General features: G+C 40.2%; 1 protein-coding gene across 1 annotated transcript in view; it reads left to right on the top strand.

The window, feature by feature from the left end:
* The window catches only part of IPO5 (importin 5), a 39,441-nt gene that overhangs the window by 401 nt on the left and 14,596 nt on the right, over positions 1 to 24,444 (top strand). The window contains exons 2-14 of the mRNA XM_021416373.1: positions 3,303 to 3,383; positions 9,220 to 9,412; positions 9,879 to 9,981; positions 10,217 to 10,313; positions 11,291 to 11,395; positions 14,826 to 14,948; positions 15,043 to 15,163; positions 17,780 to 17,867; positions 21,214 to 21,320; positions 23,316 to 23,440; positions 23,531 to 23,620; positions 23,703 to 23,876; positions 24,100 to 24,318. Coding sequence (XP_021272048.1) covers positions 3,303 to 3,383; positions 9,220 to 9,412; positions 9,879 to 9,981; positions 10,217 to 10,313; positions 11,291 to 11,395; positions 14,826 to 14,948; positions 15,043 to 15,163; positions 17,780 to 17,867; positions 21,214 to 21,320; positions 23,316 to 23,440; positions 23,531 to 23,620; positions 23,703 to 23,876; positions 24,100 to 24,318 — 1,626 coding nt within the window. The remainder of the gene's footprint in view (positions 1 to 3,302; positions 3,384 to 9,219; positions 9,413 to 9,878; positions 9,982 to 10,216; positions 10,314 to 11,290; positions 11,396 to 14,825; positions 14,949 to 15,042; positions 15,164 to 17,779; positions 17,868 to 21,213; positions 21,321 to 23,315; positions 23,441 to 23,530; positions 23,621 to 23,702; positions 23,877 to 24,099; positions 24,319 to 24,444) is intronic.

Raw genomic sequence — 24,444 nt, 5'->3', positions numbered from 1 at the left:
CGCCTCCGCGGCCCGGAGCCCCCCGGCTTCCCTGCGCGCCGCCAGGCGGCCACGGGCGCCCGGCACGGCCCGGCGGGGAGCGGGACCCCCGGCGCCTCGAGCCGAGGAGTTGGGGGTTAACTCGGGTGAAGCCCCGGCGTTCCGTCAGCGGGGAAATATTCCACCCCGAGCGGCGTTTTCTGCTCTCAGCAGAAAGTTTTCCGCCGCGCGATTCCGGCCGGGATGCTTTGTGGTGCTAAGCCGCGTTAATTCTCTCTCTCTGTGTCACGCTTAAGGCTCTCCATTGTGGAGCGCGGTGGCGGATCGCGCCCGCCGGATCGAATCGGTGCGCCCGTGCCTGGGGCGGTCCGCGGGGCCCGCGCCGTGACAAAGGGCGGAGGGCTGATGTCCGCGCTGCCCGAGCCCCGGCTGTGGGGCGGGGAGCGGGCACGGCGTGCGCTTCGGGAAGCCGCCCAGCTTCTCTATCGATTGCTGCCGGCGCTCGGTAGAGAAGCAGCAAGTGGGATTCCCTCGTCCCCGAGTGCGGGGTTGGAACGGAGGCCGCTCCACAGCAGCTGCGTTTTCAGTTTTCCTTTCTTTTCTCTTCAAACCTTCCTCTTTTTCTTTTTTTTTTTTTTTTTTTTTTTGTCTCCGAGTACCGGCATGTAATGCAACATCTCTCACAACTTTCTGAACGATGCTAGCATATGATTCATTAGGTAAATCGAAGCAAATTCCTTGGAAAGCTGTGGCGTAAGGCCTGTGAGATAACAACTGCTCTTGGAAAACGAGGCTGAAGACTCTACCTCTGGTGTTTTCCACCAGAAACTTGCTCAGAGCCACGCTGGAATTTGTTAAATCCTCCTAGATAGAGGGCTATGCCCATCTGGGTCCTGAAAGCCTCCAAGAAGGGTGAGATGGCACAGGGCCCCTGAGCAGCCTGCTCCTGCCTCGCTGCTCCATACAGCCCAGAATCGTAGAATCTTTAGGCCTGGAAAAGACCATTAAGATCATTTAGTTCAACCGCCAACCCATCACCACCATGCCCGCTAACCCTGTCCCTGAAGAAGTGCTGCTGGATCAGGCCCTGGGCAGCCTGATCTAGCTGTGGTGTCCGTGTTCATTGCAGGGGGAGTTGGACTGGGTGGCCCTCAGAGGTCTCTTCCAACTCTAAGGTTTCTGTGATTTCAATTCGTGCCCGCTAAGCCCAATAAAGAAGTCAACAAAAAGCAAAAGGAGAGTATTGCATCAAAATTAGAATGATCTACTTACTTAAAATCATATGGGACTCTTAATCTTTGATGTTAACCATCTGCGTAACGCAGTCAGTTTTCTAAACTATGCTATTGGAAAGCAGTGTCAGATAGTGCAGGGAGCCAAATGATTGGAGGCAAATAGAGTAGCAGATATTTGTGCCTGCTGAAAAGCCACCAGATGAGAAATGGATGGATGGGCAATTGAAGGACGCGTGCTTGGACTGTTCGTTGATTGAGGGTGAGGGCTGTGATACGTGGAAGGTTGGAATCAAGGTGGAGATGTGGAGTCATTCCCCGTTTGGTGGGCTGGAGTAGTTAGGGAAAGGTGTGAAAATCAGAGCTGGGAGGAAAGTCTAATCTGAAGTATTAGTTAAATACTTATGTATATACATCTGTGTGCATGCTGGTCATCTTGTACCCACCGGCACAGGGGGCAAGTTCTGCTTTGGGCTGTGGGCTGTTCTTACCTGCCTTGCACTTGTGCTCTAAAGAGCATCCTCTGAATTCACTTTGCTGAACTGGTAGAATGCTCCCAGTGAGCTGCTGGGGGGGGGGGTTGCCGCCATTTCTAGCAAGTTAAAGTAACTCCAGAAAGAATGTCATGTTTATCAGGGTGGGCGTGAGCAGGGATTCAGGTGTCTGTGAAAGCGTGGCTTCGGATCCACGCTGGGCTTGTGCTTAGGAAGCCTCCTGGTTTCTGTATTTCTTGTTAAACTGTTTATAAACAATAGTATGATGTCAGTATACACATTCGTGGAAGTGCTTAACCCGAGAAGACTTTGTCTTGACCCTCAACCTCATTTAATTTTGCAGTCTCCATGAAATGATGAGATTAAATGCAGGCATTCATAAGGGATTCATCTCATTGATTGCAAGCGTATACTGGCATCTAGAGAGAGCACTATGTGTGAGCGGGCTCTGAGAATGAGGCCTGCTAGGAAACGGGCACAGAAAGTGCGGGCAGATGATGTCTCATATGAAATGGGACAAACTACTTCACTGGAAGCAGCAGGTGTAATAATGGGGTGCTGCAAAGTTACTGCAGTGTTGGTAAGAACTGGCGTGAAGGGGAGTATGGGGAAGCAGGCAGGCAGGGAACTGGGTGAAATGAACCAGGGCTTGTATAGTAGGCTTGTGCACTGAGTTCAGGTGGAGTAGTGAATATTTGGAAAGTGGGGGGGTTATTTATCTTAAATATCACGTCTGTGGAAAAAAAAACGTGGTCAGAGTTAGTGTATTAGCAACCAGAATTTACACATCTAAAATGCTCATGTATACAACGTTTCAGGTAGCGGAAGTTTTGTTATTGCACTTGCTGGAGCACTTAGTAACAATCTAACAAAGACACCCTGGACACAGAAAGTGCACCAAGGGGGTGTGTTGGACAATGTAACTGAACTTCTCATTAAGCTTCACTTTTTATTAATGGGTTTTCCTGAAGAGGGGAGACTCCTAGTAGTCTCATTTCCTGACAAATTGTGCCTTGAGAAATCTTCTTTAGAAATTATGCCTTAGAAGTGGACAATATGAAATTCAGGCAGGGGTTTTAAAATGAAAAGTGCTTATTCAATGTGGGTGGCGGAGCTGTGTAAGTCACTGCCACATGACACTGTAAAGGCCCCCCCAAAAAAAAGGTGCAGAAAAAGAACTGAACCAAACACATAGAGTGCAGGTTAGTCGGTGGTTATTAACTTGTTGTTCATAGCTCAGCTTTATGCTTCTGAAGTTCTTAATCCTTTGATATGATAAAAGCTAGGATGGGTTGCCAGGAGAATGTGTGTTCCCCTTCTGTTGCTTCTTAACTCATCTTTTAAGTGGCCAGTGATACACATGTAGGTCATTCCAAAATGGCAGGTCGTCTTAGGTCATTAAGACTTTACTCATGGTTTTAAAATAGACCAGAAAGTTTTACTTTGAGAAGAATTATTTTTTTTTACTAAGTTATTATTCTATTAACTGTGTGGGTACTGAAGTTAGGTTGTTTTAAAAAGAAAGCCAGCTCATACTAATGCTTAACACATGTTTTCCAGTAATTGCTTACAATAAGCTGCATCCTTTTTCGTGCAGGAGACGTATGAGAATATTCCGGGTCAATCCAAGATCACCTTCCTCCTACAAGCAATCAGGAATACTGCTGCTGCTGAGGAGGTACGTCTCAATCTTTGAGTTCTGCAGTTTTTCAAAGGGACTTGGAGGAGGAGGAGGGAAGACATCGATTATGGTCATTTGGGGATAAATGAATAAGTTGGGCATTTAATTGAATCAATTTAATTTACTGCACGTTTGTAGATGAGCTGAGTTCACTGGCTCAGACTTCATGATGTAGGATGCTTTGTTTGAAAAGCTGTCTTTCATTAAGTGACTTCTTATATCTCCATTGTTTTCTGGTTTTGCATTTTGTTTAATAAATGAGTTCTTTCCTTATAAGATGTGTAACTAATACCTGAGTGCTACTGTGATGTTCCTTTGAGTTGCAGCTGAGAAACGCTTTCCATTTTGAGGATCTGTGCCTAAATGTGTTAAACTTTGCTTACGTATCATCTGAAACGTCTTGTGCTTCTTAAATTAGAATGGGGGGAGATAAGGTAGCAGCTGATTTTGTGTTTTATTCAGATGACTTCTGTATTTTGCCTTATCTGGAGAGGATGTGCTCATTAAGTCATCCAGCAGAGTTAGAGAATGAATGGCTAGCAGTGCAAGCACTAACATAATTTCTGTTTTTTGACAGTAATTTAGTAACTGTGGCTTTTGGTTATTCCTTAATTCTGTGGAGGCTCACATGCTGCAGTGATCAGGTAGTTCTTGTGGTGAAAGTATCAATCACTTTCAGATACACAGAGTGAAGCGCTACTAAGCTTTTGAGGTATTGCCAACTTCAGAGTCACTTAAAAATAATAATAAAAAAAAGACTTTGACTGTTCTTTTCTTCACGTGTGGAGTTTTACAGGACTACAGAAGGATTTACAGTGTAGAATTTCTGAACAATATTGTAAGGAGACTATTACAGCACTGTTCCTTTCTGGATAATGATAGTTTCTGGTAGGTAGGGATCAGTTTCAAGGTAGATGGTATTTGTGCTTTTTGATGCTCAGAAGGTATCAGCTTCCTAATACTGATGCTTATCTACATACAAAGCCATATTCTTCTGACGATCCTTCAATATTATACTAGCAGCTGGTTGCAGAAAAGCTGAGTAGTTTTCCCTCCTGCTGCTCTGAGATGTTTCTAATGACAAAGCTGTGGAGTGATCTCTCCTGTATTTAAATTTGCATGGATAATAAGATCTAGAGTTGCTCCTTTTTCTTCTAAAGGAGATACTGTGCCCTGGAATGACTAGCTGCATGCACATGCTTTTTTTTTTATTGAATGCTTTTGATAACAGTCTGAGTTGACAGCTATGAAGTCATGCTTGTGTAAATAAATACGTGATCCGTACTGTTACTGATTTTTTTTAATCCTTTTATGTCAGCTAAGCAAATAGTCCAGAGTCTAAAACTTGTTCAGAATCTTGCCGATTACTTGGATTCCAACTTGCTGAAGTGCAAAGTAACTTATTTCTACATGTGAAGCTGACTTTTACCCAAGATGACAGAGATTAACAGCTGTAGAATAACTGGACAAACCAAAGAAAGGTTTAAATGTTTACTTGTAACTCAAGCAGACATTATGTAGACATACTAGCACCGATGAGCACAGGCTCCTGGAAGAAGACTTAAAACTCTGCTCAGGCTACAGGGAAGCTGTGTTCAGATCCGTGTTCATCCTGAAGCCTCTCTCTGCACTGCTTTTCTCCACCCCCTGAAAACTAGGCTGAAGAAAATTCTCCATCCTGTTTGCTGGAGCTGGGCTGCTCTGTTGTAGAGACTGCAAGATTGGGAGGACTATTTATTCATGCAGCAGTCAAGGAGGATCCTGATGGTAACCTAGTCATTCTAGCATTTAGATGGTGAAACAGGGATTTAGATCTTGCTCCAAGGACAGCTTGTATTTGACGTGGGGAAAGAAAAAGTTAAGACAGACTAGAAATAACTCTTAAAAACTATCTATACAGTGGGTTTTCTCATTCTGAACAAATGCCTGAACGGTGCAGATAATCACTTTTTCTCTCTGTTCTCATGTTGTGCTTTCCTGGTAGCAGAGTAACACTGTTCCCAGAAGTGGAGTGAAGAACCCAACTTAGTAGTGAGAATGCTTCTCTTCCAGATGATCAGTGAGGTTGTACACCTTGGGCTGAGGCAGGGCTTGAACCCCAGGTCCTTGATATCCCGAACCCAGAGTCCTCTGTTATAAAGTTAGGACTCCCATGTTGAACAGAAGAGTGGTATCTATTCACAGTTTACTAGGTGAAGTTTCTATTCTCAGGGTATGTTTCAAGTGTTAGAAGCTGTCCCTCTGCAGTTTTGATTTACCACCTCTGTCTTAGAGAGGAACAGAAGTGCGTATTCTCTTGTGTTTGTTTTTTTTACTGGTTAACTCTAGGCAGTCTTCGATTTTGCCCTAATTTACACTTGAGAACTTTGAAGCGCTGTGAAATACAGGAACAAACTGTGCAAAACTGAGTTTCTGTTGTACTGACAGCCCTCTTAACGTTTCTGAATGTTCTTTCTCTCCTCTCCATATTGTCGCACAGAAACTGCATTTCTTAATCTGAAAGCTGCTGTGGGCAGCTTCCTCCTCAGTATTTGCGGGGGAAGGCGGGCAGCCTGCAGACTGCTGATGCACCGCAGGTTTCCCTTTGAGCTGTGTGGGAACCTTAGGCACTGTGCACTTTGAATTCCACGCGGGCCTGGATCCTTGAATTAAGTTCTGCAAGTTCCTCTTTGGATTATAGAATCATAGAATTAGCTAGGTTGGAAAAGACCTACAGGATCATCCAGTCCAACCATCCACCTACCACCAATAACCCCACTAAACCATGTCTCTCAACGCTATATCCAAATGTTTCTTGAACACTGCCAGGGACGGTGACTCAACCACCGTCCCAATTATCCCACATATGGATTGCTTCCATCCCTGAGTGTTTTCTTCTTGGAGGAACTAAGAGGGACAGTAAAACAAAAGCAAAAACAAACAAAAACCCCCGTGACTGAGCTGCACCAGTGCAGCACAAGATGGTCAATCTTTTCCTTACAAAAAGTCTGTGATTAGAGGCTTTGAATGCCAGTGAAGAGCACAGTATCCCAAATTTCTGTTCGTGCTTCTTGTGCTGCCCTGTTCTACGCGCTGGTTTGCTTCTTATGCCTTGGTTCATCACTACTGTTATCACTACTTTTTATGTTCACACCTTTGCCATTTCCCTTGTATGTGAGCATCTCAGTAATGTACACATGCAGAAGAATCAAGTTCTGTGAGGGAATTTTGCTATTTGTACTCCGCTGGAAGATAGTTTCTTGAGGGTAGAGGTCAGTATATTCATCGTCTCATCAAAAGCTATTGCTGCTAAGTCGTGATGTTTTGAAATACTTGTTTTGGATGCATGTCTTGTGATACTTGAATAAAAAAGAGTCTTTGGTGTGCTTGGAAAAACACATGCTTGCTTCCTTAAAGCAGAGAACAGTACAGAGCTGCCTCTGATTGACCTTGCACATCATAATTAAATTCACAATAGTAGTTTACATACGCAGATGGATGCTCGCTGAGGAAAATTGCTATTTATTTCTGGCAGTCAGTTGCTTCTGTCACTCCTTCAGATGTTAGGCCTTACTTTAGGGAGCTTGGGATATTTTTTTCTAAACTAGTAACAATAGCCAGGAGCTAATTCCTGTAGTGCGGATCTTGTGTTCTGTCTACCTTGGTGCTTGTCTTCAACTTTGCAGTACGTCAGTGTTTGCTTTCCAGTATTTTAAATTAAATTCTTCAAAGGTGGAAAGTAGTATCTTTTAGACTATGTGTTTTCAGGAAATGAGCTCTATTCCTTGTTTAGTTACATAGTATTGATTGGAATGAATGCAGTGCAAGTCCAGTCATTATCAGATGTCAGAGAATATGCACAGAAACACAATGCTATGTATGGGAGGATGTTGAATCAGAGTTTTTGCCTTCCTGTTTAGTCCCAGCAAATTTGCTTCTCAGTCGAAGCTTCTATGCAAGTTCACACTACGAGGGAGTAGCAGTGTGATCTTTCACAGCCTTGGCTTTTTTAGGAATGGGAAAAGGGAAGGTACTATTACATGAAGTACCATTACAATTTGGGGGCAAGTTGTAAGTGGGATTCAGAGAAGTAGTGAGAAGGAATCTTCTTCCTTACTAACTCACCTTCCTGTGTTGTGATACGTTGTTTAAGCGCCTTGGGAGCTACACCACAGGCAGATGCTGTGACCCTCTTTGTTGATTTTCTGTCTTCATTAGATCTTGTAAGTCAGATCGACTAATCCTACGTGTGTGGTGGCTTTGGTCCATGCTGGTGCTGATGTGGAGGGGGAGATAAGGATGCAAGAGTAAGGTCCCATTCTAGTCCTTGCCTTCTGCCAATGTAGGGACATTTGGTGGGCACTCTGTGTGTAGAAGAGAGCTAGACCATAAAAACACACAGAGTCTGCAGACTGCAAAACACAGCATGACAGCATTTTTGATGTTACAGCAATACCTGCTATGTTAAAATTTGAGGCTTTGCAGCAGCGTTGGTGTTTCTCACGTGTAGGTTACGCTGTAGCAATATTGCTGAAAGATCTGCTGGAAATCTGACTTTATTAGTTCTGCTGCTCATTGAATGCTTTGGAATTCCAAGGACTGTCACAAGTGAAACTTTTTTCATTCAAGTGCACGTTAATTTAAAAATATCCTAGGAAAAACAGAGTGCATTAGAGTTCCATAAATACAAATCTTGTATCTGAAATTTGAAAATAATGTATTATTTTGTGGCTATTTCACACAAATAACATTTTGTTCTATGTGTTACACTTTGGAGATTAGGGGGATTTTTTATAATTACTGCTTGTCCATCTAGAATTACTAGTTGGTGAACAATGTATTAAGTTATGCAGAGTGCTTTGCACATCTTTTCTGTAAGTTTTGTTCTCTTCATTCAGAATTACTTGGCTATACTTCTTGTTTCCAATTCTTTCACAATTGTAAATAAACACAAATATGTAAATGACGCACTTGAGGAATTGCTGTATGCAAACAGGAAGCACTGAGGATTGTAATATGTACTATTTGAGGTTCCTATATTCAAATTCACGTTTAAAATAAAACAGTTCATTATAGGCCTGAGGGAGGCTGAAAGCTTGGGCTTCTTTTTGTTCGAGGTACAGGCTTACTTGTCAAAATCATACTTTGGGTTCCTGAATCTTTAGGGTGAACCTTTCTTGGTTGAGAAGGGGCTTACAGATGGTCTGACAAAGCTCTCCCGTGAAGCCAGCTCTTAATTCAAGATACCCTTTCTGGATGGTAATTATCACAGTGGACCATTTAAATAGCAAAAAGATGCTCTACAAGCATCTTTCAGGAGTGCAGCTAATTTTTTTGTTAAACTTGACACTAAACGTTGTGTCCAAAGTTCAACTCCAGGAAAAACTGAATACTTTTGAGGATTTCATGGTTATTTCTTTGAATAGCTGTGATAGTAAAGGAGTATCAACTTAATGACATTGGTAGAAACATCATTAGAAATTATCACAATTGTCATCTGTTGCTTGAGAGGTATTTCATTTACCAAACAAGCCTATACAGTGAAGCCAATCATTTGAATGCACGACACCAGTCATCTTTCATTATAAGAGCATAGTTATTCTTTTTCAATGCAGTTCAGAGGCAGATATTACAGAATACAGAAAAAAAATACTGTGTTAGGGACCCTCAGAACAAGATGGTGCTCCATTTCTGGCTCTTGTAGTTGATTTGCTCACTAGTTCTGTCTCTGAATTGTTCCTTTTTAAGAATCAAGGGGTTTATTGAGTGCTACGCTTACTCGTGGAAGTGGTTCTCTCTTCTTCCTTTGAGTTTCGTATCAAACCTCTTGAATGTATGTGCTCTCTTTCAACAGGCAAGACAGATGGCAGCTGTCCTTCTACGACGCCTTTTGTCTTCCGCTTTTGAAGAAGTTTATCCCGCTCTTTCGCCTGATGATCAGACCTCTATCAAAACTGGCCTGCTGTTGATTATCCAGTTGGAAACACAGTCCAGTATGAGGAAAAAAATCTGTGACATTGTTGCTGAGCTGGCCAGGAACTTAATAGGTACTTTATTTAAGCTCATATGGTGGCAAAAGGTGTTGATGGTTTTATTTTTCTCCTGTGTTGTGTAGGTTTCAGCATATGATGTACTAATCGATTTGGGGAATTCAAATAAAGTGTAATGTTTGCTTACATTACCCTTGATCAGACAAAAATAAGATTCCTTAATTCTGCTTTTTACATTGCTTGAGTCCAGGTGAAATTCAATGAAGTTTTAGAAAGTCATTGCACTTCAACTCTAATGAATGTCGTGCTGAGCAGTTACTCTTGAATATTGGTATAGCAGTAAATAGAGATCACTTTGTGCCTTTAGATCTACCATTTTAGCCACATCTTATGCTGTGATTTGGATGCTTTCTCACATCAATTGTTCTGAACTTAAGTAGCGATGACTATTTGCCCTGCATAATCGAGAGAGAACCACTCTTAGCTTTTGCTTTTCCTAAAACCGTTGATGTGTTTTATCTAGATGAAGATGGAAACAACCAGTGGCCAGAAGTTCTGAAATTCTTATTTGATTCTGTCAGTTCTCAAAATGTTGGACTTCGTGAAGCTGCTCTGCATATTTTCTGGTAAGCTTTCAGACTTTGCCACGCTTTCACAGATTATCCAAGACATATCTGTACAAATGAAGGAAACACTCTCACTACTTAATTAACAAGAGATCGTAAGTTGCATTTACTTTGTTGTAACAGTTCATTAAACCCCAATACATGTACAGTTACAATCAATATCTGAAACAATGGGTAAGTTTAAGATAGAGGTTACAGCTGAACTTCTGTTAATGTTCTGGTCTTATCTTTTCAGGAATTTTCCTGGGATTTTTGGAAATCAGCAGCAGCACTACTTGGAGGTTATTAAAAGGATGCTGGTTCAGTGTATGCAAGATCAGGAGCATCCATCAGTAAGACCATTGTTTTTGATTGCTTTTCTCACCCTGAGTATCAAAGCTTATTGTAGCAGTTTCAAACATTAAGATTCCAACCAGAGAAATGTGTTACCTGAAAACAGTGTACATCTGGAGGAGTTTTAACTGTGCCTACAATAAAACAGAAGGGTCAAACGTTCTCGTGGTCCCAAGGTGGGCTCACTGGCTCATATCACTGCTTTGACCAAGACTCTTGTCTAGCAGTTATGCTTGGAGAAACCTATTTGTAGTGATCCAAAGCAGAGCCAGAGGTTTTAGCCAGCGGTGTGGGCGATCAGAAACTCATTGTTAAGCTCACTTTCTGGCCCTCATGTTTAACAGAATAGATATGTTCTGTACTGGTCATGGATGCTTTGCTCTATGGGCATGTAGCAAGCCTTGCTTCTCTGGAAGGGTTCAGATTTATTGATTTGTTCAGAGAATTGTACTTTGAAAGTGTTTCTCTTGTTCAGGAAAATGCTGGGCAAGTGTAGGAAACCCTGCTGTGATATATGGGTTCAGCTTTCCGCTCCTCCGTGGGTTACTTTTTCTGACCTTTGAAAGTCAACTGAGTAACAGTTTCAAAAGTACCACAAATCATGCCTTTACACAGAAGCATGTTTTACGAACTTAAATCACACTTTTTGAATAATGGGGCTTTGAGGTTGGAAAGGAAGCTGAGGAGAACAGCTGTTTTGAGATGAAAACAAAAAAATGGAAATACATGCTAACTCAGAAGAATAATGTGATAAACTTCTTGGTATCACAAACATGCTGAGAATCCTACCATTTTGCCTTAACTTGAAGCAAGATACAAAAGTCTATGTTAAAAATTAATTTCTATGTCTATTAGGAAAATGTAAAAAGAAAATGATAATCCAACAGAGTATTACAGTGGGCCTGATGTTATAAGAAGACAAGTATGTGTTTTATTACCAGTTCTTCATATTTCTTTCTCTAATCCTACCTTCTAGATCAAGACTCTTTCTGCTAGAGCTGCAGCTGCATTTGTGCTTGCTAATGAGCACAATATTCCCCTTCTTAAACATTTTGCAGACTTGCTACCTGGAATCTTGCAGGTAAGAAACCACACAAGGAAGTGATAATGTGCCGTTAATGTGTTTGTGGTGACTGGATCCAAGCAGAAATTATTGGTCTGCAAACTGATATAGTATATGAATTTTTGCTGAGATGTGGATTAATTATGTGTTAATTAACACGATATCAGTCACCAGCAAGATGGAAACCAAAAAGAAATTTGGTAAACAAAAGCTAATTGAGAGGGTGTAAGGAAAATAGTTCAATGCTGATTACCTGACACAGTGTAGGTAAAGGAGTTTAAATCCTTTGTAAGGTATTCAACTGAAAATTGTACTGCTTTTTAATTAACCATGATATTGAAATGTACTGTAAATGTAGACTATCCGGAGGTTTCTAGTAGACAATTAGAAAAATCATTTACCCATTATCTGCCATACCTCATCAGTGTAGGGGAAAGCACAGAATTATTCTGAACAAAGATCTCAAAGTAAGAACAACAGTCTAGATAAAGGGATCTTGGATTTGCAAACAGAATGACTTACACTGCTTCATATAATGTCTGAGGCTTGATTAGGACCCTTTTAAGAGGGAGAATGTTGAGCAAAAGCTGGTTTTCTTTAAGTTTATAAGTTGGTGTAAGTTTACTTTTGTGAGGAAGCCTATTGTATGCAAAAACAGAGTCAGAAATGATCTGAGCTCTGAGGGGCTGCTATTTCATGGTTCAGTTCACTTTCTGTAGCAATACAAAGGTGGAAATAGCTTAGTGCTTGTGATAAGAACTGTAGTGAACATTTTTTGAATTAGGCTAAGTTTAGCATAAAGACAGACTTCTTGCTGCAGTCGGTACAGGAGGTTACTTTTGACAATGTAAGCTGTAAACCTTGTCCATGTGAGCATTGTGGCAAGCTAAGAAAAGTTGTGCCAAGTTTTCTGTCTTCTGCAACTTGCTGGCATTCTGCTTGATCTTACATGGAAAGGGAGAGGAAGTTTTTTCCTATAATCTGATGTTGAAAATGTGCACTAGACTGTACAAGGTGCGTATTTGGATATTGAGATCACTGTTTGGTGGTTTAATCTTTGTCTGATTTTGGCAATGGCAACTGTATTGTTCAAAAATTGTAATTGAGAGGACCTTGGCTACTAAGTACTGTATGAGGGGGAGCTGGGCAGGATTTAGGGTAGGCGTGCCACTTGTCTTGATGTTCAGCAATTAAATAGTAAGCTGTTCTTAGCCTACAGACTAATATCCCGCTTTGTGTGATACAACTCTCAAAGCTATTTTAGCTTCCAAAAGTGCACGTTAACCTCTGCACTGCAGCACTTGACTTGAATTTTCAACTGTTTTGCCACTGTCGATCACAGAGCTACGCTACAGAGGCTGTCTTTTAAAATGCTTATTGTGAGGAGGACTTGATTCCCTGGCTGTGGTAACACAAGATGGGTATGAAAATCCCAGTTTATAAATAGGAGGTGGGATGTGTTCGAATAGCGGTGAGTGACCTTTGGAGACAGTCGGATGCTTGTTGTTGTTGTTGTTGAAGTATTGTGGTGATTTTTAAATCGTATAAAATTAGAAATCTAACTTAGCAATTCAGTCCTTTCAGTCAAATTTCTGCAGCAGTTATGCTGGAAGTTAAACTTTCGGAAATAATTGTTGAAACTTGCACCAAAGAGATTTAACTAGGAGCGATGGTAAAAAGTATTTGGAACTTCGGTTGAGTCTAACTGCTGTTGTTCAATACTACTAATAACTGCCTCTATGTTTTAGGACTCAGCCTGTGTTTTGAGCTTGTTATGCAGGTTCAGAAACTTAGTCTTGTCTCGTGGTCTGTCAGTGTTACAATGATTGTAGAGTCTAGAGTTCTAAAGAGACCTCCAGTAAATGCTACATTATATGTCTTCAGAATCAGAGGACGAGTGATATCTACAGGAAAGGAAGATGCAAAGAGGTTTCTCGTAACTCTTTTGATGTTAACAGAAGCTGCTTTGGTGTTGAAAATGAAATTGTGGGCTGCTTAAGTGGCTTTATCAAAGGCATTGGATTCTGGGTTAAAGTATTAGAAAACACCTGGCTATTCACTCTAAAAAATGCTGCTACACTAGAAAAACACCAGATAGTCAATTAATGAAAATTCCTTTCAAAAGCCCTTGAAGTGTGTTTAAAAACTGTCTATTCTTTGGAAGTTTTGTTTTTGTGTCCTACTCACAGAAGTTGTAAACACCATCAACTATGTGATGCTTTGGTACTAAAGTATCAACCCGGTCAGTTAAAAGCAGGTTTTAAATTACTTTTCAGAACGTGGCTACAGAATAGGAAATATACTTTTGAAAAAAAACTTGATTTCTTTCTCTCCTTTCCTGTGTCCCGTGATGGAAAGCTGAAATTTCTACTTTAACTCAGTGGCTCTGCAGAATTGAGTGGGGAAAAAAAAGAGCTACTCAAACTTGGGATTGTGGGTGTTTTGTAAGTTACTCAAAGCTTTTCAAAGCTATTCTCACGTGACTGAAAAAAGAGTTAGGCTGGTTTTTCATTCTTTTGGGGAAGAGTTGAGGTTTTTCTGTATTTAAAATGCCTTTTTGAAGTTGCACATGTCAAAGCCTGGGTTGTTTGCGTGTTGGCATCTGACTTGTTACCTTGATGTTTGCTGGGTGTCGGTTTTCTATGTTAGATTTAATCTGGTAAAAATTAATAGTATGTTGCTTTATGCTCCATAACTTACAGAAAGCTTGTAGGTTTTGGACCCTATATGGGATTTCTGCACATGAGCCAGCAGTGTGCCCAGGTGGCCAAGAAGGCCAGTGGCATCCTGGCTTGTATCAGAAATAGTGTTGCTGGCAGGAGCAGGGAGGTGATGCTCTGTACTCAGCACTGGTGAGGCCGCACCTCGAGTACTGTGTCCAGTTTTGGGCCCCTCGCTACAGGAAATATATTGAGGCCCTGGAGCATGTCTAGAGAAGGGCAGTGAAGCTGGTGAGGAGTCTGGAGCACAGGCCTTATGAGGAGCAGCTGAGGGAGCTGGGATTGTTCAGTCTGGAGAAGAGGAGGCTCAGGGGAGACCTTATCGCTCTCTATAACTACCTGAAGGGAGGTTGTAGTGAGCTGGGGGTTGGCCTCTTCTCCCATGTAACAGTGATAGGATGAGAGGGAACGGTCTCAAGTTTCACCGGGGAGCATCAAGTTGGAGGCTAGGAAAAACTTCTCTGAATCAGAGCGGTCTGGCACTGGAACAGGTTGCCTAGGGAGGTGGTGGAGTCACCATCCCTGGAGGTGTTCAAGAAACATCTAGATGTTGCGTTGAGGGACATGGGTTAGTGGGAAATATTGGTGATAGGTGGATGGTTGGCCTGGATGACCTTGGAGGTGTTTTCCAACCTTGGTGATTCTGTGATTCTATGATTCTTTGTAGTTCCTGTGATAGACTGTTTGCTTTTTATTTAATCATCTTTTTTTCATCTTATCCCTTATAGGCTGTAAATGATTCCTGCTATCAAAATGATGACTCTGTCCTGAAGTCCCTCGTAGAAATTGCAGATTCTGTTCCCAAGTATTTGCGACCACATTTAGAACCTACATTGCAACTAAGTCTGAGGGTAAAGCTAGGAACTTTTTTTAATTGATTTTTTTTTTATTTTGCTCCCGTGAAATGTCTGTTCTAACTGTTGGCTCCAACCTTCTGGATTGTAGCTGTGTGCAGATGCCAATCTCAGTAACATGCAACGTCAGTTGGCGCTTGAAGTAATTGTGACCTTGTCAGAAACTGCTGCTGCTATGCTGAGGAGGCATACAAACATTGTTGCACAAGCCAGTAAGTATTTTATTCATTTTCTTTGTTGAAATAATTTGTGTTCCTTTACATGATTAAACTGACTTTGCAGATGTTCAAGTGGCAAAAATGTGTCTAACTCTTTTTTTTTGGTGGTGCTGGCAACTTGGAGTGACACAGAGTTGAATTTTTCTTACGGAGACAATGCTTTTTTTATTATGACTTTTCATGAATTAATCTCTGCTTATACACAGCCACCTGAAATTTGTATAAAATTACAGTGGACTCTCATTAGGCGTTTCCAAGGAAAATACAACTTTCATGCTGCTCTGCTGGCTTTGGAAATTTGTACTGTTAAAAAAAAAAAGTTGATGCATTCAGTTCTGAAGTCCTACGTTTGGAGTTTGGTATGTAGGCCAGATACTCTGTGGTGCTGGCAATTGGAGGCTGAAGGAATTCAGCATGCATGTTGAGCTTCAGTGTTGACATAAAGCTGTGGATTTAAAAATCAGATGCTCGTGTAAACACTTAAACTAATTACTCTATTAAACATGCAAATGGTAAATTCTTTGGAGAGGTGCTTTTTTAATCGTGAATTATTTGAGATACTAAAAATAACTCTTCTGGACAGTCCAAGGAGCAGTGCTTTTAAATGAGCATACACATTGGCATTTCTCTGCCTTTTAAACCCTTCTTGCGAGCAGATGAGGACACTGACACAGCAGAGTGGCCTATTCTTTGGAAGGAGATTTTTTTTTCCTCTCTGCCACACTTTTTTTTTTTTAAGTCATAAGCTTGGGAAAGTTATGAATATATAGATCTCTAAAGCAATCATAGAACTTCTGGAAAATGTTAGAACTGAATCTGATTGAAACTATTGACTAGAAATTTTGTGTAATTGTAGGATAGCCTTCTAAAGAATGGAAATTTTCATATTTAAAATATATTTTTAAAAATGCTTAGAATGCTGTGTGTTCACTCCATCCTGTAGCTTGCTGAGAATATTAACTTGAAACTTGCTGAATGTCCCCAAATCACTGTAAGCTCCTTAACTAGTCAGGCAGCATAGCAGAGAAGTCATATCCCTTTAGAATGTTTTACTTTTATATTGGAGAGGTAACTGCTGCTTTGGAATGAAACATTTGTGTTAAGATACTTACTTAGGATAAGACACCACATGGAAATGAAATGCCTTTGGTTTGCAACCTGCTGTAAAATCACTCTTAATGAATCACGAAGGTTTAAAAAAAAAAATCCTTTTGCAGAGCTCAAAGCAGTTATGTTCCAAGAATAATAAAAAGGTAACTAAGAAGGATTGCTTTTGTCTTTCAGTGTTTTAGTTGAAAGGGCTTTTTGTTTTCACTCAGCTAAAAAAGTTGCTGAATCACTTAATTTTTCACAGCTAGAATCAGATCTTAGGTAAAACTGTCACCTTATATTGGGTTTATGGAACGTGACACTGATTTAGGAACAAGTAGTGTCCTGTTTCCTGAGTTTTCTGCTCAGGAATTCACTTGGGTTTAATTTTCCCCCTCTGAGCTCAGTCTTGAAGATAAGAAGGTTTTTTTTTAATTGCATATTGCCTAGAAATTAAAGATGTAGCCTAGCTTTGGTGGTAGTTTTTCCTCATAAATGGCAAGTCTTGGCATGCTTTGGTAGTAAGCAAAGCTCAGTTGTCTTTGTTATCAACAAATACCCTATACGCTGGCAGTAGCTAAATTTTGAGGGCCTGCTGGGACAACAATGAAACTGTGCTGCACAACTCTAAGCTAAAAAATAAAAATCCTCTGTAAAGCTATGCTTACTTGCAACCAAATTCATATTCAATGAACCAGTGCTTGCAGGCTTTTAGATACAATGACAGCCAAACAGCTTCGGATGGCAGTATGTATGCAGCCGTACTTGTTAACAGTAATTAACACTGTGAGTTGTTGGAACTTTATAGCACTGGTGGCAGATAATGATTGACTTCCATCTTTCAGAGTTGTGTCAATAGATCATTTTCACACGTGCTTATGAGCATCTGTGTCTGAAACACTTCTGGGCTCTTATAGATTGTTCTTGCAGAAATTATTTTCAGTGACTGTAAGTATATAGAATTCTGACACCTGGGCATCACACTAGAGACTTGATAGTGTCCATTAAGCCATCTTGATATGTCTGGCTGAAGAGGCATAGCCCCATCAAGCAAATCAATCCATGATTTGATCTTTTTTTTAATACTTGTCACACAATACTGTCTGTGAGCAATATTTTCATCTGTCTTCAGTCAGTTCAGTAGGAGGTTCTCATCTATCCAGCTGTGCAGTGAGGTGAGCTTGCTTAGGATTGTGCCTTTTTTGTAGCTTACAGTAGCAGGAGTGTTATGAAATCCATCAGTTACTGCCCATCAGGCAGTAAATCTTAGCAGCAGCACAGGCAGTATGGTTTTTGATACAAAAAACACTTTAAAACCCAGAAGGATGAAAAAAAGCTAATGTTCTGAAAATCTGTTCTGAATTTTTTGCTGATGCAGTTTGACAGACAGACTTGGCTATCTGCTGCTGGAAGAAGAGGCCTTTTTCTTCAGTGATTTCTGAAGGGAAACTTACAACTGAGACTTGTTCTTTGAGAATCTATTTTAATTCAACAACCTGAGTTTAAAACTTATTCTTTCAGTTCCTCAAATGTTAGCAATGATGGTTGACTTAGAAGAAGATGAAGATTGGGCAAATGCAGATGAGCTTGAAGATGATGATTTTGACAGGTAATTGTGCAACCAGTTGTTTCATATACTGTCAAGATTGCATAGCTAACGGTAGCTGCTAAGTACAGGATGCAAATGACTGCCGTGCATTACTTTCTCTTTACTCAGTCAACTCTTCTAATTGTTTTCTAGGTCATGAGCAATATATATGAATGTTTATAGACACTGAGGAGTAACAATTAAAAATGTAGCATGAAGTGATAGCTTTAAGTAACAGAAGATTAATGTAGGAGACCTGTAATTGTAAATAACCACACTTGGTTGCAAGAACAGTTTATTTGTAGATTATATAGATACTGTTAAGCAAGTAAATAAATTCTTTCAGTATTTGCTTATTGCTATAATTCACATCTATAAGTTGCGTGTTGTCTTGCCTGCTGTTTTGCACTGTTTTTTTTATTTTTGTTCCTTCTGTTATTTATGTTATTTACTCAGTTTAGAATTCAGTGCTTCTAACCTCTTAAATTGAGAGCTCTTCCTGAAATTAGCTGGAACTAAAGCGGAATAATACTGATGGGTTTAGTCACCTCCAACCAGTCTCTACATATTTTTCTAGATCTATGCCCTTGAAAAGGTGGTGTTAAAAAAATACACTTTATTTTGAAAAGACACTAGAATGTGTAATGGGATTCCGTGCTGGACTCTATCTAACTTGAAATTGTTGATTTTGCTATTATTTGAAATCTCTTGGTATGGTTACTAGTAGCACGTCTTGTCTTAGGTAAGAAAGACCTGCTAAAGATGTCCAGTCTTTCTGTCTTGTTCATCTCTGCGTGCTCTGTAGCTTGCTCCAACTTTTCACTCTAGACAGTGGTATGTCTATGGGATCCCATGTCTGCCCCTGTCCAAACAGAAGCGGAATGAAGTAGAAGAATGCAGAAATATGTGCAGTGAGATGGCTATCCACACATCTGCAAAGACGCAGTGTCCTTATATCAGGCTCCGTGCTTTTTGCAACATCTGTCACTTCCTTCAATCCTCTGATGTAATTAGTGTTAGAGAACAGTTTGTGACAGAGAGGACAAATCTTACCATGTGCACAGAAGAGGAGAAAGCCCTGAAGGAAGAGTAATAAGGGGAGAATAACTTTTTTTTATCAATGTGTTCTTAGTTGAGCCTCTGTTGTATCAGTTATGCAACTTTTCCTTTTCTGAAGCAGCTTTCCAAACTTGTTCTTGCAGTTTTAAATAGAGTGATTTTATAGTTCAGTCTGGAAATGCTTACTGCTGCCTTTTCCCCCATCTCATAAATTAGCAAACTACTTGGAAATACTCATAGGAAGATAGACAGTAGAAAAGATGCTGTGTTACTACTGATCTGCATAGCAACTTGTACTAGATACCAGGCATATAAAGCTGCTTGCAAAACTGATGCACAGGAATTTATTATGGAAGAACCTGTTTGCTCTTTTGCTCAGTGCTTTTTTGGTTCCTCTTGATTATGGGATGGGAACTAAACTACCTTCTTCCACCCCCCCCTTCTTCCCCATGGTAATTAGACCATTTTAGTTTGTTCTGTTTCTTCAGCTTCTGAAGTCTGCCATACTGGCATTCAAGTTTGTCAAGTATTAGAGTGTTTTCATTCTGTTAAATATCAAGAGTAAACAGAATACTGAAAATTGAAGTTGAAATCCTTATCAAGCCTGTTAGGGTGTGGAGTTTCATTCCAGTGGGCTGCTTTAGGCAGCTTAGTAAGTACTCTGAATCATCTCCTTGAGGTATGCCAATTTCTCTTTACTCTCAACAGAGTAACTTTGTTCTTCTCAACACGAGTGTGGATTCTAGTGTGAAATTCCTTCTGTTAAATGTAGTAAGCAAAGATCAGAGAACAAGTTATACTCAGGCTTAGTCTAAAGGAGAAACTTGGCTGTTCTGGTCTTCAAAACAGTAGAAGCTTGAGGGTTTGATACAAAATCCTAGAAATCAGCTAGTCTGTGGAGATTGTATTTGCGTAGTGTATTCTTTCAGCACGTTCTGTCGTGTTTCTATGCATTTCCCACCACTGAAGTTCATCTTTGTGGAGAGTTGTCAATGAGCATCATGTGCTTTCTAGCATCTTGTGCTTGAGCACTTTATAGCTAGGTAAGATGACTGGAATTTATGCGCAGTCCAAGAAACTGGCTGATGATAGTCAGGCGGTAGCCTAGTTAGGGTGTGTTCAGATCTGACTAAAGGGGAAGTGAGTCAGAATACACAAAAGCATCAGGGGTTATTTTAGCATTTCCAGTTTTTTTTGTCCCTTTGATTTCACAGAGCAGTGAAATTCTAAAAAAGAAGGAAGACTCTAATCCAACTTCCTTGTTCCCTGGCAAAAGCCTTGCAAATGTTGCTTAGAGGTGTGTGGTCATTTTTGTAAGGTAATACTACCTTTATTCGCTCAAATTGAATGTATGAATTAATGGTGGAAGGAAGGAACTCGAGGGACGTCATTTCAGATGAAAGCAACCAAAAATTTCAGAGAGTTTGCTCCAATCTAAATCTGCTTGCTCGTGCTCTGGCTGGTGATGCTTCAGTCTGGACATGATTAATCTGAAGAGGAACACACGATATCATCAATATCTTTCTGCAAGCAACTTTGTTTGCAGCATGTGGATTTTTATACTATATATACTTTGTAATGAGACTTGGGGATTCAAACAGGATAGTTTGAAGACCTCTATTTATGACCCAGCCAGCTGATACTTGAAAGAAGAGGGAGATTCATCCTTTTCTAAACCATTGCTCAGCTTTTCCATCAGCATAGGTGTCCAGAAGGTACTATAATAACACTGAGTTATTAGAGGAGAAGTCATACCCAGAGTGCAACAGCAGCTAGCTGTGTCCTGGAAACTTCATTCACTTCTCTGTAAGGATTCATTCTACTGAGTAAAACAAGTCATTTAACGCAGGTGGTGTTTGGCTATTCTCAGTTCTGGAACTGGCTGCAAGTCACAGATTTCTCACCTGGACTGGATGTTTCCTGCCTGAGTCATTGGCCAGGGGATGTGCTGCTGTAGGACTGATATGGCAGCCTTGCTGGGAAGTTCTTTTGTGTGTGCTAAAGCTGGCATTCTGCTGGTTCAGTTCACCTGTAGCAAGTCTGAATTGGTTTGCATTTGTTCTCATGATTTACACGAAAATATGCTGGCCAGTATTATTAATTCTACAGATAGTTACTTACCCCCAACTCATAAATTTACTATTTAGTGGATGAAGCATTGTGTGTGCTTTTAGATTTGGGTATGCCTTATTTACTCATGGAGTCTCATGTATGGCAAAAGTTTGAGGACTAGATGAGCACAAAAAAGTTGGACTGTTTGTTTTGTTGTACGTGTCAAACGTTTGATATATTTGTAACTGTTGTTTAGCAATGCAGTAGCTGGGGAGAGTGCACTGGACAGGATGGCATGTGGCCTTGGAGGAAAGCTTGTTTTACCTATGATTAAAGAACATATTATGCAGATGCTTCAGAATCGTAAGTAGTTGCAAATTTTTGCGATTCTTACCTTTACAGGAACTTTGATACCTCTTAGGTCTTTCTGCTTAGCTAAGTGATGTATTTCATATGCTGCTTCTGATTTCAACAGCAAAAATTGCATGTACTGTCTACTTCGAAATGAATTACATCTCTTTATGCTGGGATTTTTTAAAACTTATGTATAGTGCGTTAAAACTGGACCCCAAACAGCTGAACAGATGTCAAAAACAAAACAGACTGAGAACAGCATAAAGTAAAAAAAAAAAAAAAAAAATCAATGTGTGGTGTCGTACAGTACCTTAAGCGTGCCCTGTTGAAGCTGTTCTGAAGCTTGATGCCTGTTCTGAAGCTCGGATCTGTTATTTCTTTGGAAGTGCTGCATTTAAGTGAATTTCTAATACGTTACAGTCCTTACATAAGAATTTGTCTCCGTTACACCCCCCACTCCCAAATTTGATGCATCAAAGTACAGAAGTCTGTGATAGGCTGGCTGTGTTTGATCATGATGATTTTAATATTTGTTTCATGAGGTGGTTATATATATTCTTACCAATTCCCTTGAATGCTTCTTTTCTTCTTACAAAGACCTGTAATGCTAGCTCAGGCAGCCTTTCAAAACAAAGTATGCTTATTGCGTGCACTTTCAATTGACCTGTGATTTGAGCTGTCAATATAGAAGATAATGCAAAGAAGATAACATTTCTCTGTGCATTTCCTGCATCAAAACTTTAAAACCCAGACCAAAAAAGGCTGTTACCCTCTAGGGTGGGGAGCACAGGGCCATTCAGGGTATCACCTGCGGAGAGTGAAAACTTATGAAGTTGGTTTGGAAATCATTTTTCAGAAATCCGTTCCTGAAAACTACCTTTAGTGTTTCCCTTCCAATATTAATAGCTTCTAGACTGACAAATGCTGTGTTCTGTGGAACCCACAGAAAAGTGTAGAGTTAATGGCTGTAAGACCTTTACTCCTGTGAAGGAAGTCACATGGCTGATAAGTCTGATGCTTTCTTTCTGTTGGGTTAGAGCTGTACCTAACAAGTAAGTTCCTTTCTTTGGGAAAGGGAAATGCAATAGATACTGTTTGATGCAGAGATTCTCATTGATAGGAAGTTGAGGGGGATGAAGATGAAGATAATCAGATTAAAACATCAGCAGCGCTCTCAAAAATCAAAATTTCCCTTCTCTTAGCACTACAGCTTCTCAAAAATGCTTATTGAAATAATAAATGTAATTTTTGAGTTTGGGTACCCAGGTGACCCAAACATAATTGTTTCATTTTGTAGTGTCATTAATTTCAAGTCTGGAATTCATGCCCATAGTAATACAGTGAGAGTGACAGTGGATATTAAGCTTAACTAAGAACATCCAATTAACTTAAATAGCAAAAAATAAACTGCTTCACTGTATCTATCAAGATGATACTTCATCTCATCCTGAAAAAGGAGAAGGTGATGAAAGATCAAATGCCACAATACCCACTTATCTGAGACTAATAGGACTTAATGGGGGGGAAAGCCTCATTATCCCTGAATGGAATATCACTGTTCTTAAACAGTTTTGATGTGACTTCTGAATATTTTAGTTCTGACTATTTATTTGTTTTAAATTCATATATTCTTTGGTTCCATAGGCTTTTTTTTCCCTTCCTGACCTAGAGAGTAAGGTGTAGGCTGTTCTAACACAGGAAAAAAAAAGTTTCCCTGGTTAGCTCATTTAATTAAAAAGCAATTCCCGGATGTTAGTACATAATTGCATCAGCTGCTTAGAATTTTTTTAGGTCTGGATTTGGCCTGCATTAGATACTCAAATTTTTGTGCATCCCTGAAAGTACAGATGAGGAAAAGCAAAAATGTATTTATTTCATAAATTAGTGGCATTTATTTCCCTTCTCTCACCTATTCTTCCTGCCACTGCCCCCCACCACCCCACCCCCCCAAACAGAAGTGATTTGTCTTTATAATATTTGTGTATTTTTTTTAATCTTCTGTAGCTGACTGGAAATACAGACACGCAGGCTTGATGGCACTCTCAGCCATTGGAGAAGGTTGCCACCAACAGATGGAAGGAATTTTAAATGAGATAGTTAATTTTGTTCTGCTATTCCTTCAGGACCCTGTGAGTCTAATACAGTTAATTATTTCAAAACATTTTCATTTCTGCTCTTGTGACTACTTCTTAATCATTTGAGGGAAATAATTTTTTCAGCATCCAAGAGTGAGATACGCTGCTTGTAATGCGATTGGACAAATGGCAACTGACTTTGCACCTGGCTTCCAAAAGAAATTTCATGAGAAGGTAAGTAGTAAAATGGTGCAAAAAAAAAGTAAATGTTCCATTCAGAAGCTTGCTTTTCTGAAAGTGAACGTTTCTGTTTCAGGTGATAGCTGCTCTTCTGCAAACCATGGAGGATCAAGACAACCAGCGTGTTCAAGCCCATGCTGCTGCAGCACTCATAAACTTCACTGAAGACTGTCCAAAGTCACTGCTAATTCCATATTTGGATAACCTAGTGAAGCATCTTCATTCCACTATGGTGATAAAATTACAAGAGGTATAATATACTGAATGAACAGCTTCACAGTGGGTGATCTCTTGCATGTGACTAGTTGTAAACTACTGTAGCTGAACTATGAACTACAAACCAGTAGACAGGTCTGTCATCATCAACTGACAAGAATGAGGATATGTACTTGAGCACATTTTTTGATTTTGAATGCTGTTCATTAAAATACACTCTCTTTAAAAATATAACACTTTATTCTCTTCTCGTCCAGTTGATACAGAAAGGCACTAAGCTGGTTTTGGAGCAAGTTGTGACTTCAATAGCATCGGTTGCAGATACAGCAGAGGAGAAGTTTGTTCCATACTATGACTTATTTATGACCTCTTTAAAACACATTGTTGAGAATGCTGTTCAGAAGGAACTAAGGCTTCTGCGAGGAAAAACTATTGAATGCATCAGCCTAATTGGTCTTGCTGTTGGTAAAGAAAAGGTAAGATCTCAAACTGGAGATTAGAAGGCTCCAGGGAGGCCTGATTGCAGCCTTCCAGTACTTGAAGGTGGCTTATAAAGAGGAAGGAGACAGACTTTTTACAATATCTGATAGTGATAGGACAAG

Source organism: Numida meleagris, chromosome 1 (genome assembly GCF_002078875.1).
Source record: "Numida meleagris isolate 19003 breed g44 Domestic line chromosome 1, NumMel1.0, whole genome shotgun sequence".
Lineage (NCBI taxonomy): Eukaryota > Metazoa > Chordata > Aves > Galliformes > Numididae > Numida > Numida meleagris.
Note: the sequence above shows the minus strand (reverse complement) of the source record. Positions and strands in the feature narration are given on the sequence as shown.